Source organism: Lolium rigidum, chromosome 7 (assembly GCF_022539505.1).
Source record: "Lolium rigidum isolate FL_2022 chromosome 7, APGP_CSIRO_Lrig_0.1, whole genome shotgun sequence".
NCBI classification, from domain to species: Eukaryota; Viridiplantae; Streptophyta; class Magnoliopsida; order Poales; family Poaceae; genus Lolium; species Lolium rigidum.
In genome coordinates, this window is record NC_061514.1 from 173922306 (window position 1) to 173938842 (window position 16537).

Genomic DNA, 16537 nt, shown 5'->3' on the forward strand with positions numbered 1-16537 from the left:
ATTTCTTCTCACAATTCTTCAAATTTCCTATGTTTGGTGGCGAGGTTGGTATGTGCGCGCGGTACGGCCGCGTCCCGCCGTACCGACGGTCACTATTCCTTCTGTGAATTCTCTAAAAAAATTATGGTTTCTTCGTTGTCTCGTAGGAGCGGTATGGGCTGGTGGTACGGGAAGATGCGCCCGTACTGGTGCCCGCTAAACTCTCTGTACCCTCAAAAACCACTCATTCTTCTCTGAGAATTCACCAACTACCTGAAACATTAGTCTAGCATCGAAAAACACGTACATATATTTTGTACATAAATTTTAACCAGGATATGCATCACATGATTTCATCAATGATCAATTCTACCTGTTGAATAGTCCCAAACCAACTCTAATAGGAAATCATGCATATATAAAAGTGTTAATGCAACATGAATGCAACTAGACTCAAGACAAAAAAATTTAAAAATAACTTACGGGTTGCCTCCCGCTTTCTTTAAATACATATATCTAGGCTTCGATGCTCCATTATTATTTCACAAGATCAACTAGAATTATGAATTTTACCTTCATGAGGTTTGGAGCATCTCATAGTGAAGTACGTTCAGAGTCATACCCTCTTGCGGTGCATCGTCATCTCGTATATGAATAGTTACTCGCTTTCAAGCGAGTGTTGATGCACCAAGCGTGGTGAGCATGCCTTCTTATGTATCTGCAATGAAAATATTACGGATTCACGAATAAATTTTAAAACTTTACCTTGGCTTTCATTGTAGGGGAACACTTCATAGTACTCGACATGAGGTAAACAAAGAATGACTTCTTTCTCTAGTTGATCACACATGATAATGGGTTCATACTTACTAGAGCTATTGTGACACCCATGTCCCTGCATATTAGTATGGCAAAGTTCTATCTCCAGTTCATCAATATTAACATTCCCAAAATTATTATCTAGGCATAAAACCTCCTCAGAACAATTATCATTTATTTGGGCATAACATGAATCATTACTAGAGAGAGTGCAACTCGTTGTCAACCTCACCTTCTTGGTGTTCCTCCTCTTTATCTTTTGAATCCTGCAAATGGTTATTTTCGGGAACTACAAGTTTGCATTGTCCCTTACTCTCTATCACAAGTGCATTATCACTAAGATGTTCTTGGCAATAGTTAACAATATATTCTATAATTGCGTGTGGATTTTCTAACTCCTTTTTATTGATGCTCTTCATTATTACAGTGATTACATTGAGTAGCTCATGGGAACTTTTATAAAGTATATATTCTAATAGTTCTTTATTATTACCATCCTTGTAGGTGCACGAAGATATTCAAAACCAAAGAGAACGCATTCCATACCATAATAAGATTTTATCTCTTCCATAGACCTTAGATTTTCAGTAATGATGTCTACTTGACAGTACATATCCCATACCTTCATATCTTAAAGTTCCATAAATTCTTCATCCTTATCGCTTTCTGAAGTAGGATCTTCATCCTTTTCATCTTCCTCTTGTGCAGCCATGTGTAGGAATTCCTCGTATCCCTTCATCGGAAGTTGCACATGTTCTAGAATAGACATCTTAGAAGACATGATTAGTAGAAATAGTTTTTATAGTTTTTAGTTTTAAAATTTTTATTTTCAATCAAATAAGTAAAAGTAGTAAAGTAGCAACATACGAAAATAAACTATGTGTGAGTGGGTAGGTAATAACCAAGTGCACCAAGCGCTATGCTCCCAGGCAACAACGCCAATTTAATGTAGGTTCCTACGATGAATAACAGAGTTATTGTAGTACTTGTAGCAGCAAATATTATTTATATAAGTTTGTCGCTTAGAAGCTTTGCAAATGGCAATCACACAACCTCGCAACTGCGTTGTCGCAGGCGCAACCACGTTCGCACCCAAACCGTGGTTTGGAAATAGCATATTCTATAAGCTACCATAATGACAATGAGTTGAAATAGGTTTTGAGTAAATAATAACAAAGACCTAACCAAGAACAAAGTAAATTAAATCTGAAAGTAACGAGAGGGGTTGTACTTGTAGGATTGAATATAATAAAAGAGGGTGTCTAGGATTTCGGTCTCACTAGTACTAGAGGGGTAACTATGTATCCATCTATTGAAATTACACAAGACAACAATTTAGACAAATAAAAGATCTCTTCTTAATGGTTGTCGGTTGTCACACTCTGGCCCAAAGGATCACATTAACACATCCACCTCTTTCTTGTCATAAAAAATGATACACAAAGTCTAATATTGCATACTAGATCATACCTTAACCTAGAACCGAATCAATTACTCAAACATAGATGAGTAGAAATACACATAGTAATTGATGGAGATCATCATGTTCGATGTTACAAATACAAAATCTAAAACAAGGGGAAAAGAGGTGGAGACGCCGTTGGAGATGATGACGATGAACGATGCAGGCGGTGAAGATGGGACGTCTCCTTCTCCTTCTCTTGCTTGGATCTTGTGGAGATGTTGGAGGAGATATTGATCTTGGAGGTGTGTGGAGGCTATGGCGGCAAAGGCTGTGGAATAGGCGGCGGCAGGGCTTCGCGCCTAGGGCGTGGATGGATGTTTTCTCCTCCTTTGCTCCTCCCCTCCTTATATAGGCACTCGGAGGTCAGGCTCGCGAACCGACAGAGCTAGGGGCAAATATTCCCATTGGGCCTTCACAAATGTTGTCCCATTTGAAGAAATAGAGCCGACAGAGGTCCATACGATCTTACGGTACGAGCGGGGTCTGCCCGTACCGATGGTCGCTATTCCATGTGATGCTTTCATATTTTGTTCTCCATTTCTTCATACGAAGTCCGATTGAGGTGTTCTTTGGCTCCTTGAACTCGTATGCATGAGGGATATAACACCATGTCCTTAGGTATTAAATATAAAATGCTGGAAACTATTACTTTTCCCACACCTCATATGGCTAAGTCTGGTGCTTGTAACTCTCTCATATTGAATCCTCTTGGTCTCTTTGCCTTCATTTATCCATGATTGTCCATAACACCTACACACGTCAAGTACAAGGGAAAAATAATAAATCCTACTAAAACTATTAAATGTGCAAAGCTCATATGAAAGTGAACAAGAAGTCGTAAGTACACAAAATAGGCATGATTGTAGCTAGATGGAGCATGAAATGAGTGACAATATGATTAATTGTATACTTAAAAAACTCAGTAGAAAGTGTAAAATTTCTAGCAATTAGTTGCCCCCTCCACCTTGCGCAGGTGATCGCATTCACCAAATTTGAGATCTATGGTGTATCTTCATTTATTTTCTCATGTTCATTGATGGAGGAGGTTGAACAACACTTTAGCATTGAGGTATATCCTCTCTTGCCTAGGATCTTTTCCAACCGGGATTCTACCCCTTTCATTAGCATTAACGGAAATAACAAGGTGAAGCATATTTATAGACAAGAAAGGGGAGTAGGGAGCTAGAAGCAAGTTGGGGCGGTAGTAGGAAACCCACTGCGAGTATTCGACATCGAATACCCGCTATGGGGCAAAAACCTGATACCACAGACAATAGTCCGGCAACATCAGTTCAGGGAGCAACACAAAAGGGAACAAAAGGTAACTAAACTTCTTCGAGCTAACGAAAATCAACACAATCAAAGCAATGAAACTTGTTCCAAGCATCACATCACACCCTAGTGATCATCGGCATTGGACCCGACCTAGATGCAGACAACTCGACCGAGCTTAATCAATGAAGATGGACGAAGCCGAGCGCATCATCTCCGTGGCTTCCTCGAACAAGTAATACATGTTAGCATCCTTCTGAAGACATGCCAAATACAACATCAGAGAAATGGATAAAAATAATTTCACTTGGTGATCTCAAAATGTGCTTCTCAAACATAACCTTGTTCCCCACATTCCAAATTTCCCAACAAATGGCAGCCATAAGGATCACATCAAACCTCACCATCCGAGGAGCATAAGAATGAAGCCATGTCATAACTTGCCAAGAGGAATTATGCACACATAGACATCCCAACACAGTCCCCAAAATTCCCCAAATAACTTTCGAGGAAGTGCAAGTGAAGAAGAGATGATCATTCGTTTGTGCCTTTTTACGGAAAGAACAAAGGGGGGAACCATGCCATTTCCTTTTTATCATATTTCCCCGAGTGAGGACATCATCCTAACAAAGATTCTACATAAATATTTTAATTTTCTCGGGAATCTTAGCTTTCCAAATCCAACTATTATGAGAGCCAACAAGGTTCCTTTTCAGCCAAATATAGACCGATTTGGTGGAGAAAATCAAGTTTTTACTGAGAGCCCAAGAAATCTTGTCCGCCTCACTATACAAGGGGAAAACCCAATTCTCTTAACAACAAAGTTTCATTGGGTTAGTAACTCTCCACATAACCTTGTACCAAAGGGAATACGGAAGTTTGAGTTGACACGAGAGTCGGCAAAGGTCAAAAAGAATATGGAATTGATCACAAAAAGGCTAGTTCACGCAAAAGGGATCTTTACACATTCTAGTGATATCACCATTTTCAAGGTATTTTTTCTACCTGTAAAATATGTATCTTTTACCTTGATGAAAACCTTCGAGACAGGAGAGTCATTAAATCTATGAGTGACACTCGTGACAGAGTGGCTATTTTGTTACTCAAGTATTTCGCTTTGATAATATCCTCGCCAAAGCCCCTTTTGTGTGTCAAGTTTCCACCACCATTTACTAAGTAGGCTGATATCTTGTTTTCTTAAATAAAAAAGGCTAGTTCCCCAAAAAGGGATCCTTCCACTACCTAGTGTTAACACCATTTTCCAAGGTAACTTTTTCTACTTGTAAAATAGGTATCTTTTACCATGAGCAAAATCTTTCGACAAGGAGAGTCATTAAACCTAGGAGTGACAATGGCTATAGTTTTGTTCATCAAGTATTTCGTTCCGACAATATCCTGCCAAAGCCCTTTTTGTGTGACAAGTTTCCACCACCATTTCCAAATGAGGCTGATATTTTGTTTTCTTAAATCTTTGACTCCCATGCCACCTTTTTCTTGGAACGACATACTCTAGACCATTTAACCAAATAATACCCCCTTTTTTCTTGCCATGCCAAAAGAAACGCCTCCTATGATTATTCAACCTTTTAATGAAGGTTTTGTTTAAAAGAAACATAACTATAATATAGTTGGATGGACAAGAATCCAGAAGGGTTAGCCTAGACTCTTGTTTAGGCAAAGGGGTGTTATACTATGTAGGGCATGAAATGCCTAAGCAAATGTAGTGGAAATCGTTGGACGAGCGACACTTTTGGGAGAAACCCTTTGGGGGGTTCCATTTGCGACTTTGATCAGTGGTACGGATTGCACAATCTGTTTGTGCAGTTCTTTAGCGAATAACCACAAAACGGAAGTTATTTTTGCGGGTTAAATCATTTTGATGGATCCGCTAGAGATGATCTAAGTTCAGCACAATATAATTTAGAAATAATGCTACACTCGGCAAAGTATTCTAGTTCAATAAGGATTTCGCGGGCGAATACTTACTCTTTCAATTTGTTAATTTAAAATCTTACCAAATAAGACAATTTTTGGTTTTCTCTGCCATCCCACCTAATGAAGTATTAGGGTTCTTTTCAATAAAATCGTATCGAATCATAGGTTCCGTCTTTCCCACTACTTCTCTTTGAATGGTTAGGTCAAAATTCCACAATGGTCTTGTTGAAAAAGAAAAATCCACGATGGAGCTTTAAAAAATTTGGAGAGAAAATTTGTTACGGGATTACGTGCCAACCAAAGATTTGTGGGCCCAAACTGGCTTACACTAGAGATACCACTCAAATCTACACAATGCGAATTAAAAGGAATCGATTAATGAACAACAAAATAAAGAAGAAGAACTATGATGAGGAAGTTATACAATATACGGGTCGGATTCTATGTACGACCTAGTAGTAGTGTACACCACTAGCTAGTTGCATGGACTGATCGATCATCAGTTCGATCGTTGCATACATGCAAGCGGCGCCATCAAGCGATCGATCGAGATCCTAAGCATGATCATCCGCCATTGAGGTGAGATATGCGTCAGTCAGAGATTATATATGAGGTCGCTAGATCTCGTAGGACATTCCGACCTTGAGCAGGTGGCTCCTTGGGATGGAGAGCACCTTATCCCCTTGCCTGCAGTTCTTCCTGAGGAATGCGTAGACGTAGTTGACGATGACCTTCTTGAGCAGCGACGAGTGCGGCCGCGCCACCACTTCGTTCTCCCCCATGATGTACACCACCCCCTTCTCCATCTCCCTCTCGATGTACCTCTGCTCCTCCTCGATCTTGGCCATCTCCTCCAGGCTCATCTTCGCCGCCTGGAACAGCTGCTGGCTGCTGGCCGCGTACCGCCCCGACGGATAGTACGCCAGCTCCGAGAAGGACTCCGCCGGCGTCATCATCTCCTCCGCGTAGATGGACCGGCCCCTCCCATCCTGCCTCTCCGTGTAGGACGCCGACGGGTTCATGCCCAGCTGCATCATGCGCCCCGTCGCCGACGACGACCTCGCCCTTCCCAGCGCAAGGCTCTCCTTGTAGGACGCCGAGTACATCTGCATCATGGTGGCGGTGCGGGTCGACGACCTGGCCATGCTGTCGCAGCGCGAGCTCGGGTAGCTCACCTTGCCGGCCTTGGCGTCCACATCCACGCCGTAGAGGTTCACGTCGCGGATGTAGTACTGGAGCCGCTCCACCAGGTTGGCCACGAAGTCCTTGGCCTCCTCCAGCGGGTCGCGGTACCCGTACCTCGCCACGCACCGGTACAGCTTGTGCTCCTTGGGCTCCACCTGCCGGAACAGGAACCGCTCCGACATGTCGACGTGCGGGACGGGGAGGTGCTTGACGGAGACGAAGAGCAGCACGGCGTGGATGGACGGGATCTTCTCGATCAGGTGAGGGAACACGGGCGGGATCCCCTGCACCAGGTCCGTGTAGAAGAGCCCCACGCCGGGCACCTTGCGCAGCTCGCGCCCGTCCAGCAGCTCCCGCACCTTGTCGGGCGACACTGTGCGCTCCAGCTCGTACTTGTACCGCTTCACGTGCACGTAGTGCCACACCACCATGACCGCCACCAGCACCGCCGACATGGCCACGGGGATGTACCCTCCGTGCAGGAACTTGTAGAGCACGGAGGAGAGGTACACGGACTCGGACGCCATGAACACCGTGAAGAAGAGTGCCACCCACCACGCGTTCACCTTCCACACCAGCAGCATCACCACGGTGAGGAGCAGCGTGGTGATCAGCATCACGAGGACCACGCAGATGCCGTGCGCCTCGCCGATCACCACCGTGGTCTTGAACGCCACGGTGACCACGCAGGCGGCGAAGCCCAGCAGGAAGTTCACCTCCGGAATGTAGAGCTGGCCCTGGTACTGCTTAGAGGTGTGCAGGATCTTGACTCGCGGGAAGCAGCCCAGCGCCTGCGAGTGCGAGATGGTGGCGAAGGCGCACGAGATCATGGCCTGGCTGCCGATGATCGACGCGGCAATGGCGAGCACGAAAGTCGGCCAGAAGAGGGCCGTGGGGGTGGACCTGTAGAAGGTGTTGGCTACCTCCTCCGGGTACTTGCGGAGGAACGCGGCCTGGCCGGCGTAGGCGAGGAGCACGGAGGGAACGAGGCCGAAGCCGAAGCTGAGCTGGATGGAGCGGATGCTGAAGTAGCCGAGGTCGGCGAAGAGCGCCTCGGTGCCGGTGAAGCAGAGGAGGATGCCGCCCAGGGACACCCACGCGTCCTTCTTGTTGCGTCGGAAGTAGTCGGCGATGTACTTTGGGTTGAACGCCCTCAAGACGCCGATGTCGTGCTTCACCAGGTTGTAAACGCCCACGCCGCCGATGAGGAGCAGCCACAGGATGACCACCGGTGCGAAGAAGTAGCCCACCTTGTCCGTGCCGAAGCGCTGCACCGCGAACAGCGCCACCAGGATGGCCACGGTGATCCACACGATCTGGTCTGCATATGCAACATCCGTCGATCGATTCAGTGCATTGTATTCATGCGAATTTAACAGCAGTACTATTCTTCTTTCAGATTGATTATTGCAATTTGCAACAAAAAATATATTTCTATCTGCGTGTCCGTGCACGGATGAATTATGCTTGAATGTCGCGTCGCTCATCTTGATGCATGCAGGCTCATCTTGGTACTCATATTGTGGAAAAACACATTGTAAATGTCAAAAAAAAAATTCAAAAAGAACCTGGGGTGTACATCTACATATTTGTATGCCCGTGGCGTGCACATGTAGCTTTTGTTACGACCGGTGAAAAAAGACAAATTTTCAGTGCCACAAAATAACTTTTGATGAGACATTTTTTAAATATTTTTACCTATGATATTAATTTTTTATAACATATTTCAGCACATGTGAAAGACACATAAATATGAAAAAACATTTTTCTGAAAATATTTTGAACATTTTAAAATGTATTTTCGTAATGAAATCATTTACTCCCCATGAGCCAAAATGCCACCTCCCTCGAGCAGGTGCCTTTTGTGCGTAGCAGCGGCGGATTTACCATGCATGCTATGATAGGGTGAATCTACCCTCTGTATTTAGCAAAGAACTATTCCCTCCGTCCATAAAAGGATGTCGGTGATTTGTGTAAATTCGGACATATCTATACATCAAAGAGTGTCTAGATACATCTAAATTTAGACAAACTTGCAACATCTTTTTATGGAGAAAGTTAGTATCAAATATGTATGTGTCTCAACCACGATTGATGATGAAAGGTCAAAGTTACATTAGCAAGGGAAGCAAAGAACTCTTAAAATGGACTAAATTGAATACCTTAACAACTTAAACCTTATGTGTGGGTACATGGCTAATTGTGCATCTAAGTTTCAAGAATCAATTCTAGATTGGGTTGTATTGTCTTTTGAAACAATGTTCTCAGACTTTTGAGCCTACCCTTCATTCATCTTGGATTCACCACTCCTGGTGGATGCATGTAGAATTGTAGATGGAGCATTTTACTTCGATCACGATGTTACTAGACTGCATCTAAGATTCAAAAATCCATTCTGGACTCTGTTGTATTGTCTTTTGAAACAATGTTCTCAATCTTTTGAGCCTACACTACATTCATCTTGGATTCACCACTGTTGGTAGACGTGTGTAGAGGAAACATTTTACGATGTTACTAGACTGCATCGAGGAAAACTCCTTGTCCATACAAGTTGTCATACAAGGATTTATTTTTTGGAGTGAGGTACGTTCTATGTAGATGGAACGTTTTAATTTGATCAAGATGTTACTAGATCTCAATTTTCGGTGCCACAAAATTCACCAGATATCTTTTGTCTTTTTATCTACGACACTACATATATTTTTGTTTCAAAAAATGTTCAAGGACATGTATAAAACACATTCATATACATTCTGAATAGAAAATAATTTTATTTTTTTGAATATTTTAATTGTGTTTTTGTAATGAAAGCATTTACTCCTCATGAGCCAAAATGCCGCCTCCTTGAGTACTAGATGCCTTTTTGTGTGTACACTGGTAGTCATAGGGCCGAATTTATTAGACAGGCTTCAATAGGCTTGAGCCTACCCCAATTATTTTAGTCAGGAACTATCAAATATGTATGTCTCTACCATGATTGATGATGAAAGGTCAAAGTTTTATTAGTGAGGGAAACAAAGAACGGTTAAAATGGAGCTAAATTGTATTCCTTGAAAATCTAAACATCTTGTCGTAGGTGCATGGCTAGTTGTGCATCTAAGGCTGCTCATAGTGGGGAGTAACATAAGGTGGTGTCATGCATAAGTTACTAGTTCATGTTACTACCTTCATAGTGGAAAGTAACTTAGAGATAGTATCATGCAAAGTCTCATTTATTAGTTTGTAGACTCATTTTATCTTGGGGTGTGTGATGTTATGGTAACATAGCTAGTTACCACCTCCCTCTCTTTCTTCATTTATTGCTATACCATGTCACCAAAATATCTTGAAATATGTGATGTTACTACCTAAGTTACTCCCACTATGAGCAGTCTAAGTTCCAAAAATCCATTCTAGATTGAGTTGTATTTTCTTTGAAACTATGTTCTCAGTCTTTTTAGCATACCCTACATTTTCATCTTGGATTCGCCACTGGTAGATGCATGGATTAAACATTTTACTTTGATCACAATATTACTAGACTACGCCACTGAGGAAAATACTTCTCTATACAAGTTCTCGTACGAGGTTTTTGGATGAGGTACGCGCGCGTAAGGAGTATATGATGATTTAGTTACAAGCTACATCCAGTGTGACATGTATTAACTGCGTATTGATTGATGTTGCAATAATTCAGAGTGCATGTCTCAGAGGCTTCACATTGCCGATGCTGTTAATAGATGATAGAGATGCAGTTCATTGTTGCTTTTGATTGATTTGATTGTGACATCCTATCTACTCGTGAGAACAACAGAGCGGCGGCCGGAGAGATGGTCAGACATATCGATTTCGGGTACCCGTACACATCCCTGGGCTCTCGGGATGAAGGAAGCACGATTAAAATGTTAAGATTGGCTGATGTTTGAGACAAGGTAACATGCATGATCGATCGTTGCCTGGAGAAGAGAAGAGAAGACGATGTCGACGGCTAACGATTCCACTTGCATACAGTACGTACGTAGTACATGTGTGGTGCAGTCGATGAACATGATGTTCAGGTGTGTATGCCAATCTCAAGTCTGAACATACAGTAGATGTTCGCTATCCATCGTCCTTTATATTGGATGTGTGTAACGTGTTATGTTGGAGTTAAGGAGTTCATACGCAAACAGAGATTAGTGGATCGATCGATCGACCTCTATGATGGATGGATGTACGTGTGGATACTAGTGATCCTTCGTAAGCACCACATCACGTACACAAACACCGACCCATAACTGCTGGATGTCGACGGCGCCGTTCACAAAGTCCTCCCTTGGCTTAATTATACCTGGACTACAAGAGACCTACCTACATCCTGACCGGTCGGATAAAGAAACGATGGAGGTAGATCGATCGATGCTGTCTTCTCCCGTCAATTAATCTGGCCTTAATTACATATGTTGCTTTTGATTGCCGCTGCGTTGCATCTAAATCACGCCAAGCTACACTAATCTAGCTAGGTCATACTGTCAGTTGTGATGTGTTCACACATGTTAAACAGCACGCAAGTACGGTATGTGTAGCACAGTAGACTGAAATTAAGATGACAGTATGTGGTACCTGTGGTGAGGTGCGGCGCCTTCTCCTTGAGCCCTCCGACGGCGGACAGCACGGAGATGGCCGGAGTGAGGCAGGCGTCGCTGATCACCATGGCCGTCGCGAGGATGGTGAGCAGAAACAGCGAGATCCGCACGGGCCTGCTCGTCTCCAGGAGCTCCTTGACCCGCTGCGCGCGCTGCGCCGCCGGCGAGCCCAGCTGCAGCGTGGCCAGGCCGCGCCGCCGGCTGAAGGACTTGGGGTCGTCTTGCTCCATCTGCTCCAGGATGTGCAGCTCGTCCTCGGCTTGCTGGTTAGGCACCAGGCTCACCTTGGCGTGCCGAGAGATGAGCGAGTAGAGCGCAAATGTGCCGCCTGAATGACATGATGACCATGTTATGTATCAATGTATGTAAGCTAAATTAACTTCTAGTAGATGATCAAATTCAAAGCAAGCTAGCTAGACACGAGTAGCTGAATCCGGTGGAAAAACAAGTCCAACCACACCGTACACCCTTTGGTGGAAATTCTACTTCCATTGACGACTTGGCTCACTAGCGACCACTGACCAGAATGTACGAGATAGAGCTACACTGAAATTTATGATGCTGTGCGACAGAGGAGCTAGCTAGATAGAAATTGCACGGGGTACAATATCAATTGTCCGACTCCCCTGTGGAAACTTTTGTCCTAATCTCGCAGGTACTACCCCATGAAAAATAGCAGAATGGTTTTTGCCGGTTGGTACATGCATGCAAACATTGTGTTACTGTGGCATGCACGTGTGGCACTAGCTAGGTAACACGTTGGGCAATCCAATTAACTTCCTGGTGCAGGTAGCTAGCTAGCCAGAAATTAGTTAAGATGATCGACCGATCAACCGCAGATGATGCATGCATGCAAGCGAACTAGAAGCTAGCAGAAACGATGATGAAATGATTTCAGTTATTAGAGCATCCCCACTCGTTGGCGCTCCCCACGCCCAAATCCGGCGAAATTTTCGTCCGGATTGGAGGAAGATTTGGCGTGGGGAGGAGTAGTTTCCCAGTCGTGTGCTCCCCAAGCGGCGTTTCTCGGGGAAAAGAGGATGGCTCGGGAATCCGGACGAAAGAGGAGACACGTGGGCGTGGACGGTTGGTTTAGCTTCATCCGGAGTCCCCGGAGACCCCGGAAACCGAGGATGGCATGGGGAGTCCGGACGAAAATAGGCTCAAATCCGGACCAAAACGAGAAACCGGGGGCCTGACTGGGCCGTTTTTCGCCGTCCGGATGAAAAAAAGTGGCCGTGGGGGACTCTGTGGGGAGACGAGTGGAGATGCTCTTACCGTCTCCGTCGTCGTTCGCCCGGAGCGCGATGTAGACATACTTGACCATGGTGAAGAGGATGAAGCTATAGATGATGAGGGAGAGGACGCCCAGGAGGTCGTCCGTGTGCCGGACGCCGGCGGTGAAGGTGCTGGAGTAGACGTAGAGCGGCGAGGTCCCGATATCGCCGTAGAGCACGCCGACGCACTGGAACGCCAGGCGCAGCGTCTTGCCCCACCGCTCCTGCCCGTGGTGGCTACCGCCGCCGGCCCTGGAGGCGTCCCGGTACAGCGAGTCCTGCCGCTGCACCGCCGCCGGCATGTCCAGCGCGCACTCCACCTCCAACACTTCATCATCGCCACCGCACTGCTGCTCCCCCTGATGCTGCTGCTGCTCTGCCATCGATCCGAACTAGCTAAGCTAGATAACTAAGCTTAACTGTCGAGATGGACCCAAGGAGGAGTAAACGGGTAATTTGCTCGTAGAATGGCATACCAATATGAATTGGGCGCCCAAACAATTAGCCACCTAGGTCGTTCTTCTCTAGTTTCTCCTCTCGGCATGCAACCCTCTCTTTTATAGCGAGCTACCTAGTTCGATCTCTCTTAGCAGTATGTGAACGGCAAGGGTAGCAATTAAACTGTGTTGGTACGCACATACGTGGTGCTGTGCCGTGCTCCGACCTGACCGGATCTGTTTTCAGATGGATGTCGATAGATGAGCAGATTCCGTCCTCGCAATACTTTTCTCTCCCGTCACACTTTGCGAGTCACTGCGTCAGCATCCGTCCGAAACCGTGTCCCTAGCTAGAGCTAAGCCACAGAAATCGAAATCTGAAATCTTTACATCACTCTGCAGTCCATCTCGGAATAGATCCACCGATTAAATTCAGCCCCGCGTAGACCCTTGGATTTGGATACACGAGCTCACCTCCATCACACGTACGTATCCCCACTTAGCTAGCTACTAGCAAGTCGATCAAGCTCTCTCGATCGAGTGAGAAAAAAGCTGCTTCTTGCTTATCTTCCACTCATTGACCTCAACTCAATACAAGACCATCGATCTTTTCTCCATCTGCGTATGTCGCTCAGTTGATTTGTTTCTCTTTTGTCTGGCCTTTATATGTATATACATGTGTTTCCTACATATATATCCCGAATTAACCCCAGCAAGCTCTTCGTCAGTTACGCACACAGAAAGCACCATGTATGCTGCATGCATGCCTAGCTTTGTCGCCTTTGTCTACCACAAAAATGGTACCTACAAATAATTTCCTTGATATATGATTAACACTAAGATGTTTTGTTATCGGAACAACTGAACACTTGCATAATACGTACATCTCAGCTAGCTTTCTGACAGGCTCCAAGCGCGCAGCTGAAGATTAGGTTAGGTTTTCAATTCAAATTCAACTGAAGATAGCTAATTAGCTTTTCTTGTTAAGGACAGCCTACCGAGTTAGTTAAGAGCGGAAACCCTGGACAATGGTCCACTAGAGGCACCAAACGCATTAAGCAACCAAAGCAGTGCCCATCCACAACAAAAGTTGACCGATTCAGACCTCGGTGTGTTTCCTCCAAGAACAACTTCTTTCAGGAAACGGAAGATATTATGAGTACCTCGGATTGACCTTTTAGTGGGGGGCCTCGTCATTTGTGTGGTTTTTTAGGCCGATTTTTCTTATAAATAGGGTAATGTATGGTTTTCCCCCCAGTTTCCCTTATAAACCGGTCCATTTTATGCATATCACTCTTTCTAGGGATTTCTATTTTCGTGCCCCTGGTTCGTTAGTTGTACTCAGTTTTCCCCAGCCCCTTAGTTTTTCCTCAGTTTTCCCCTCCCTCTAGTTTGAAACCCGTCGCAGACGCTCAGACGGGAGGGTTGCCGTCTCGGTCGGTGGCCTTCACCGTTACCGGTGACGGCTAGGGAGCCGCGTTGGTGTTGAATTGACCGTTTCTTTCGAACTATGTTGACTGTTGACTCGAGGAGCTCACCCAAAGCTTTCCACTCCGCCCGATACTCGGAGGAGCTCACACACCGCCCTCCGCCGCCACGCCGTCCTGCCCTCCTACCTTATGGCGTCGTCCGCCGCCGAGCCGCCCCCGCCCCCACCACCACCCCCGGGAGGCGGAGAGGGATCCGCCTCCAACAGATCTAGATCTACCCCTGTCGCGGTAGAGTTTGTATATCCGTCTGGTGTACCGCCTCTTCCCGTCAGCCGCGGAGAAGATTGGGAATCGGAGGGATCTAACGCATGGATTCCATCTGGGTAAGCATCGTCTGCCTATGTGAATTAACAGTAGGCAGTTTTTGAGCGCCAATCGTTGTTGCTCAACTAACTGCGTTGCTTTTCGAATAGGATTGATCCAGCGCTGGCTTTTCGGCTGGTGGTTAGGCTGGATTCTAGCTTTACGCGTGATTCTAAACGCCTAATGAATGGGTTTTACTTCCCTGCGGTGGTTGCAACCACCATCTCGTTGAGGGATTTGAAAGCTAACATCTTCGATAAGTACTCCTGGAGCTCTCTCGATGCAGCTTCATTTCGAATATTTCAACAGCACGGAGCGAAGATTGGTTCCACTAATTTCCGACGATGATCTGGGAATTCTGTTTGCTTTGAATGCTTCTTGCCATTTCGGTAAAATTCGTGTCCACGTGGACAGGGGCCAGGCATCATCTGGTGTTGGGGCATCATCAGGTGGTCGGGCATCATGTCTCTCTACTGCTGCTGCCTCTGCTAATAGTGTGCGCCGCGGCGATCCTTGTAGGTCCACCAGCAGCACCATCTGTCCCCAGTGCGAGTGGTAGCCAGATCGTTCCTGTGGTCAATGTGGAGGACGATGCAGAGATTGCGGATCAGTCTCCTGAAGATGATGAGGATGAGTTAATGTTTCCTGAATTGGTAGATCGATGCAGTAAGCAGGCAATGGAGGATCAATACATGGAAGATATTGCTTTTGGTGCCAGATTTGATGAGACTGATGATGAAGAGAAGAATGAGAACGATGACAGCCTCGTTTTAGCCGATTACGAAGGCGAAGACTTGCCAACAATTGAGTGGAACAGAGGAGAATCCTCGGCTTGCAAAAGGCACCGTGTTTCAAACGATGATGGACTGCCGTAATGCAATTACTACATATCACATTCTCACTAAGAATAATTATGAGGTTATTAAAAGTGAGCCGGTAGGTTCACAATTAAATGCCCATACCCAAGGTGTAGGTTTAGGCTGCATGCATCCACAATGCGCGAAGCGGCTTGGTTCGGGTACTACGCCAACCGGTTGTGTATTTAGATCACGGTGTAAAATTTGTTATCTATTACCGACATCCCTTATCATTATGTTTCGGATAAAGGTTAATAAGGAGATCCATAGGTGTCCACCTCTAGGGGAGAGCCGGACCTGAAAACAAAGCTAGCCAAGACTAGGTGGTTGGCAGATATAATCCTAGATTGGCTGAGAGAAACTCCTTCACTTGGTCCAACAGCACTCCGGAAAAAGGTGGCTGAGAAGTATAAAGGGATGAAAGTACCTTACATGAGGATGTTCTATGCAAAGGAAATGGCTCTTGACAAGATCAATGGTCCATGGAATGAAAGCTTTCGGTTGCTTTACACTTTCAAAGCTGAAGTGGAGATGGCTAGTCCAGGCAGTGTTGTAGCAATAGACAAGCATACGGTTCCCTACAAATTGAAAAGCGGGAAGGTAATGCACAAGGAATGTTTTAGAAGGGCTTTTGTTTGTTTCAAAGCTTGCTGGAAAGGCTTTTTGGACGGTTGCGGGCCTTATTTGGCCGTGGATGCATCAGCTCTTCATGGTAGGTTTAAAGGACAGCTAGTTGCCGCTACCGCAGCTTGATGGACATAATTGGATGTTCCCTGTTGCTTATGGAGTTTTGGAGGTTGAGTCGGAGGAAAGTTGGACTTGGTTTCGCAGAACTTGCGCGACCTTATAGGTCATCCACCAGGACTTGTTATCCACACGGACGCTTGCAAAGGTTTGGAGAGTGCGGTAGAAGC

The 16537-nt window shown here is 45.4% G+C and overlaps 1 protein-coding gene across 1 annotated transcript; it reads right to left on the bottom strand.

Moving 5' to 3' along the window:
- Positions 1 to 5831: 5831 nt before the first annotated feature.
- LOC124679435 (potassium transporter 22-like) lies at positions 5832 to 13127 on the bottom strand. Its single transcript, XM_047215191.1, has 3 exons — positions 12538 to 13127; positions 11237 to 11587; positions 5832 to 7976 (listed from the first exon to the last, which is right to left on the bottom strand). The coding sequence occupies exons 1-3, from the start codon at positions 12917 to 12919 to the stop codon at positions 6088 to 6090; spliced, it is 2622 nt and encodes an 873-aa protein (XP_047071147.1). The 5' UTR covers positions 12920 to 13127; the 3' UTR covers positions 5832 to 6087.
- Positions 13128 to 16537: the final 3410 nt, after the last annotated feature.

Coding starts and splice junctions, on each gene's coding strand:
- LOC124679435 (XM_047215191.1), bottom strand. CDS start 12,919: ATGGCAGAGCAGCAGCAGCATCAGGGGGAGCAGCAGTGCGGTGGCGAT. Junction 11,588..12,537: donor GGCGAACGACGACGGAGACG/GTAAGAGCATCT, acceptor CATGTCATTCAG/GCGGCACATTTGCGCTCTAC. Junction 7,977..11,236: donor GGCGCCGCACCTCACCACAG/GTACCACATACT, acceptor TTGCATATGCAG/ACCAGATCGTGTGGATCACC.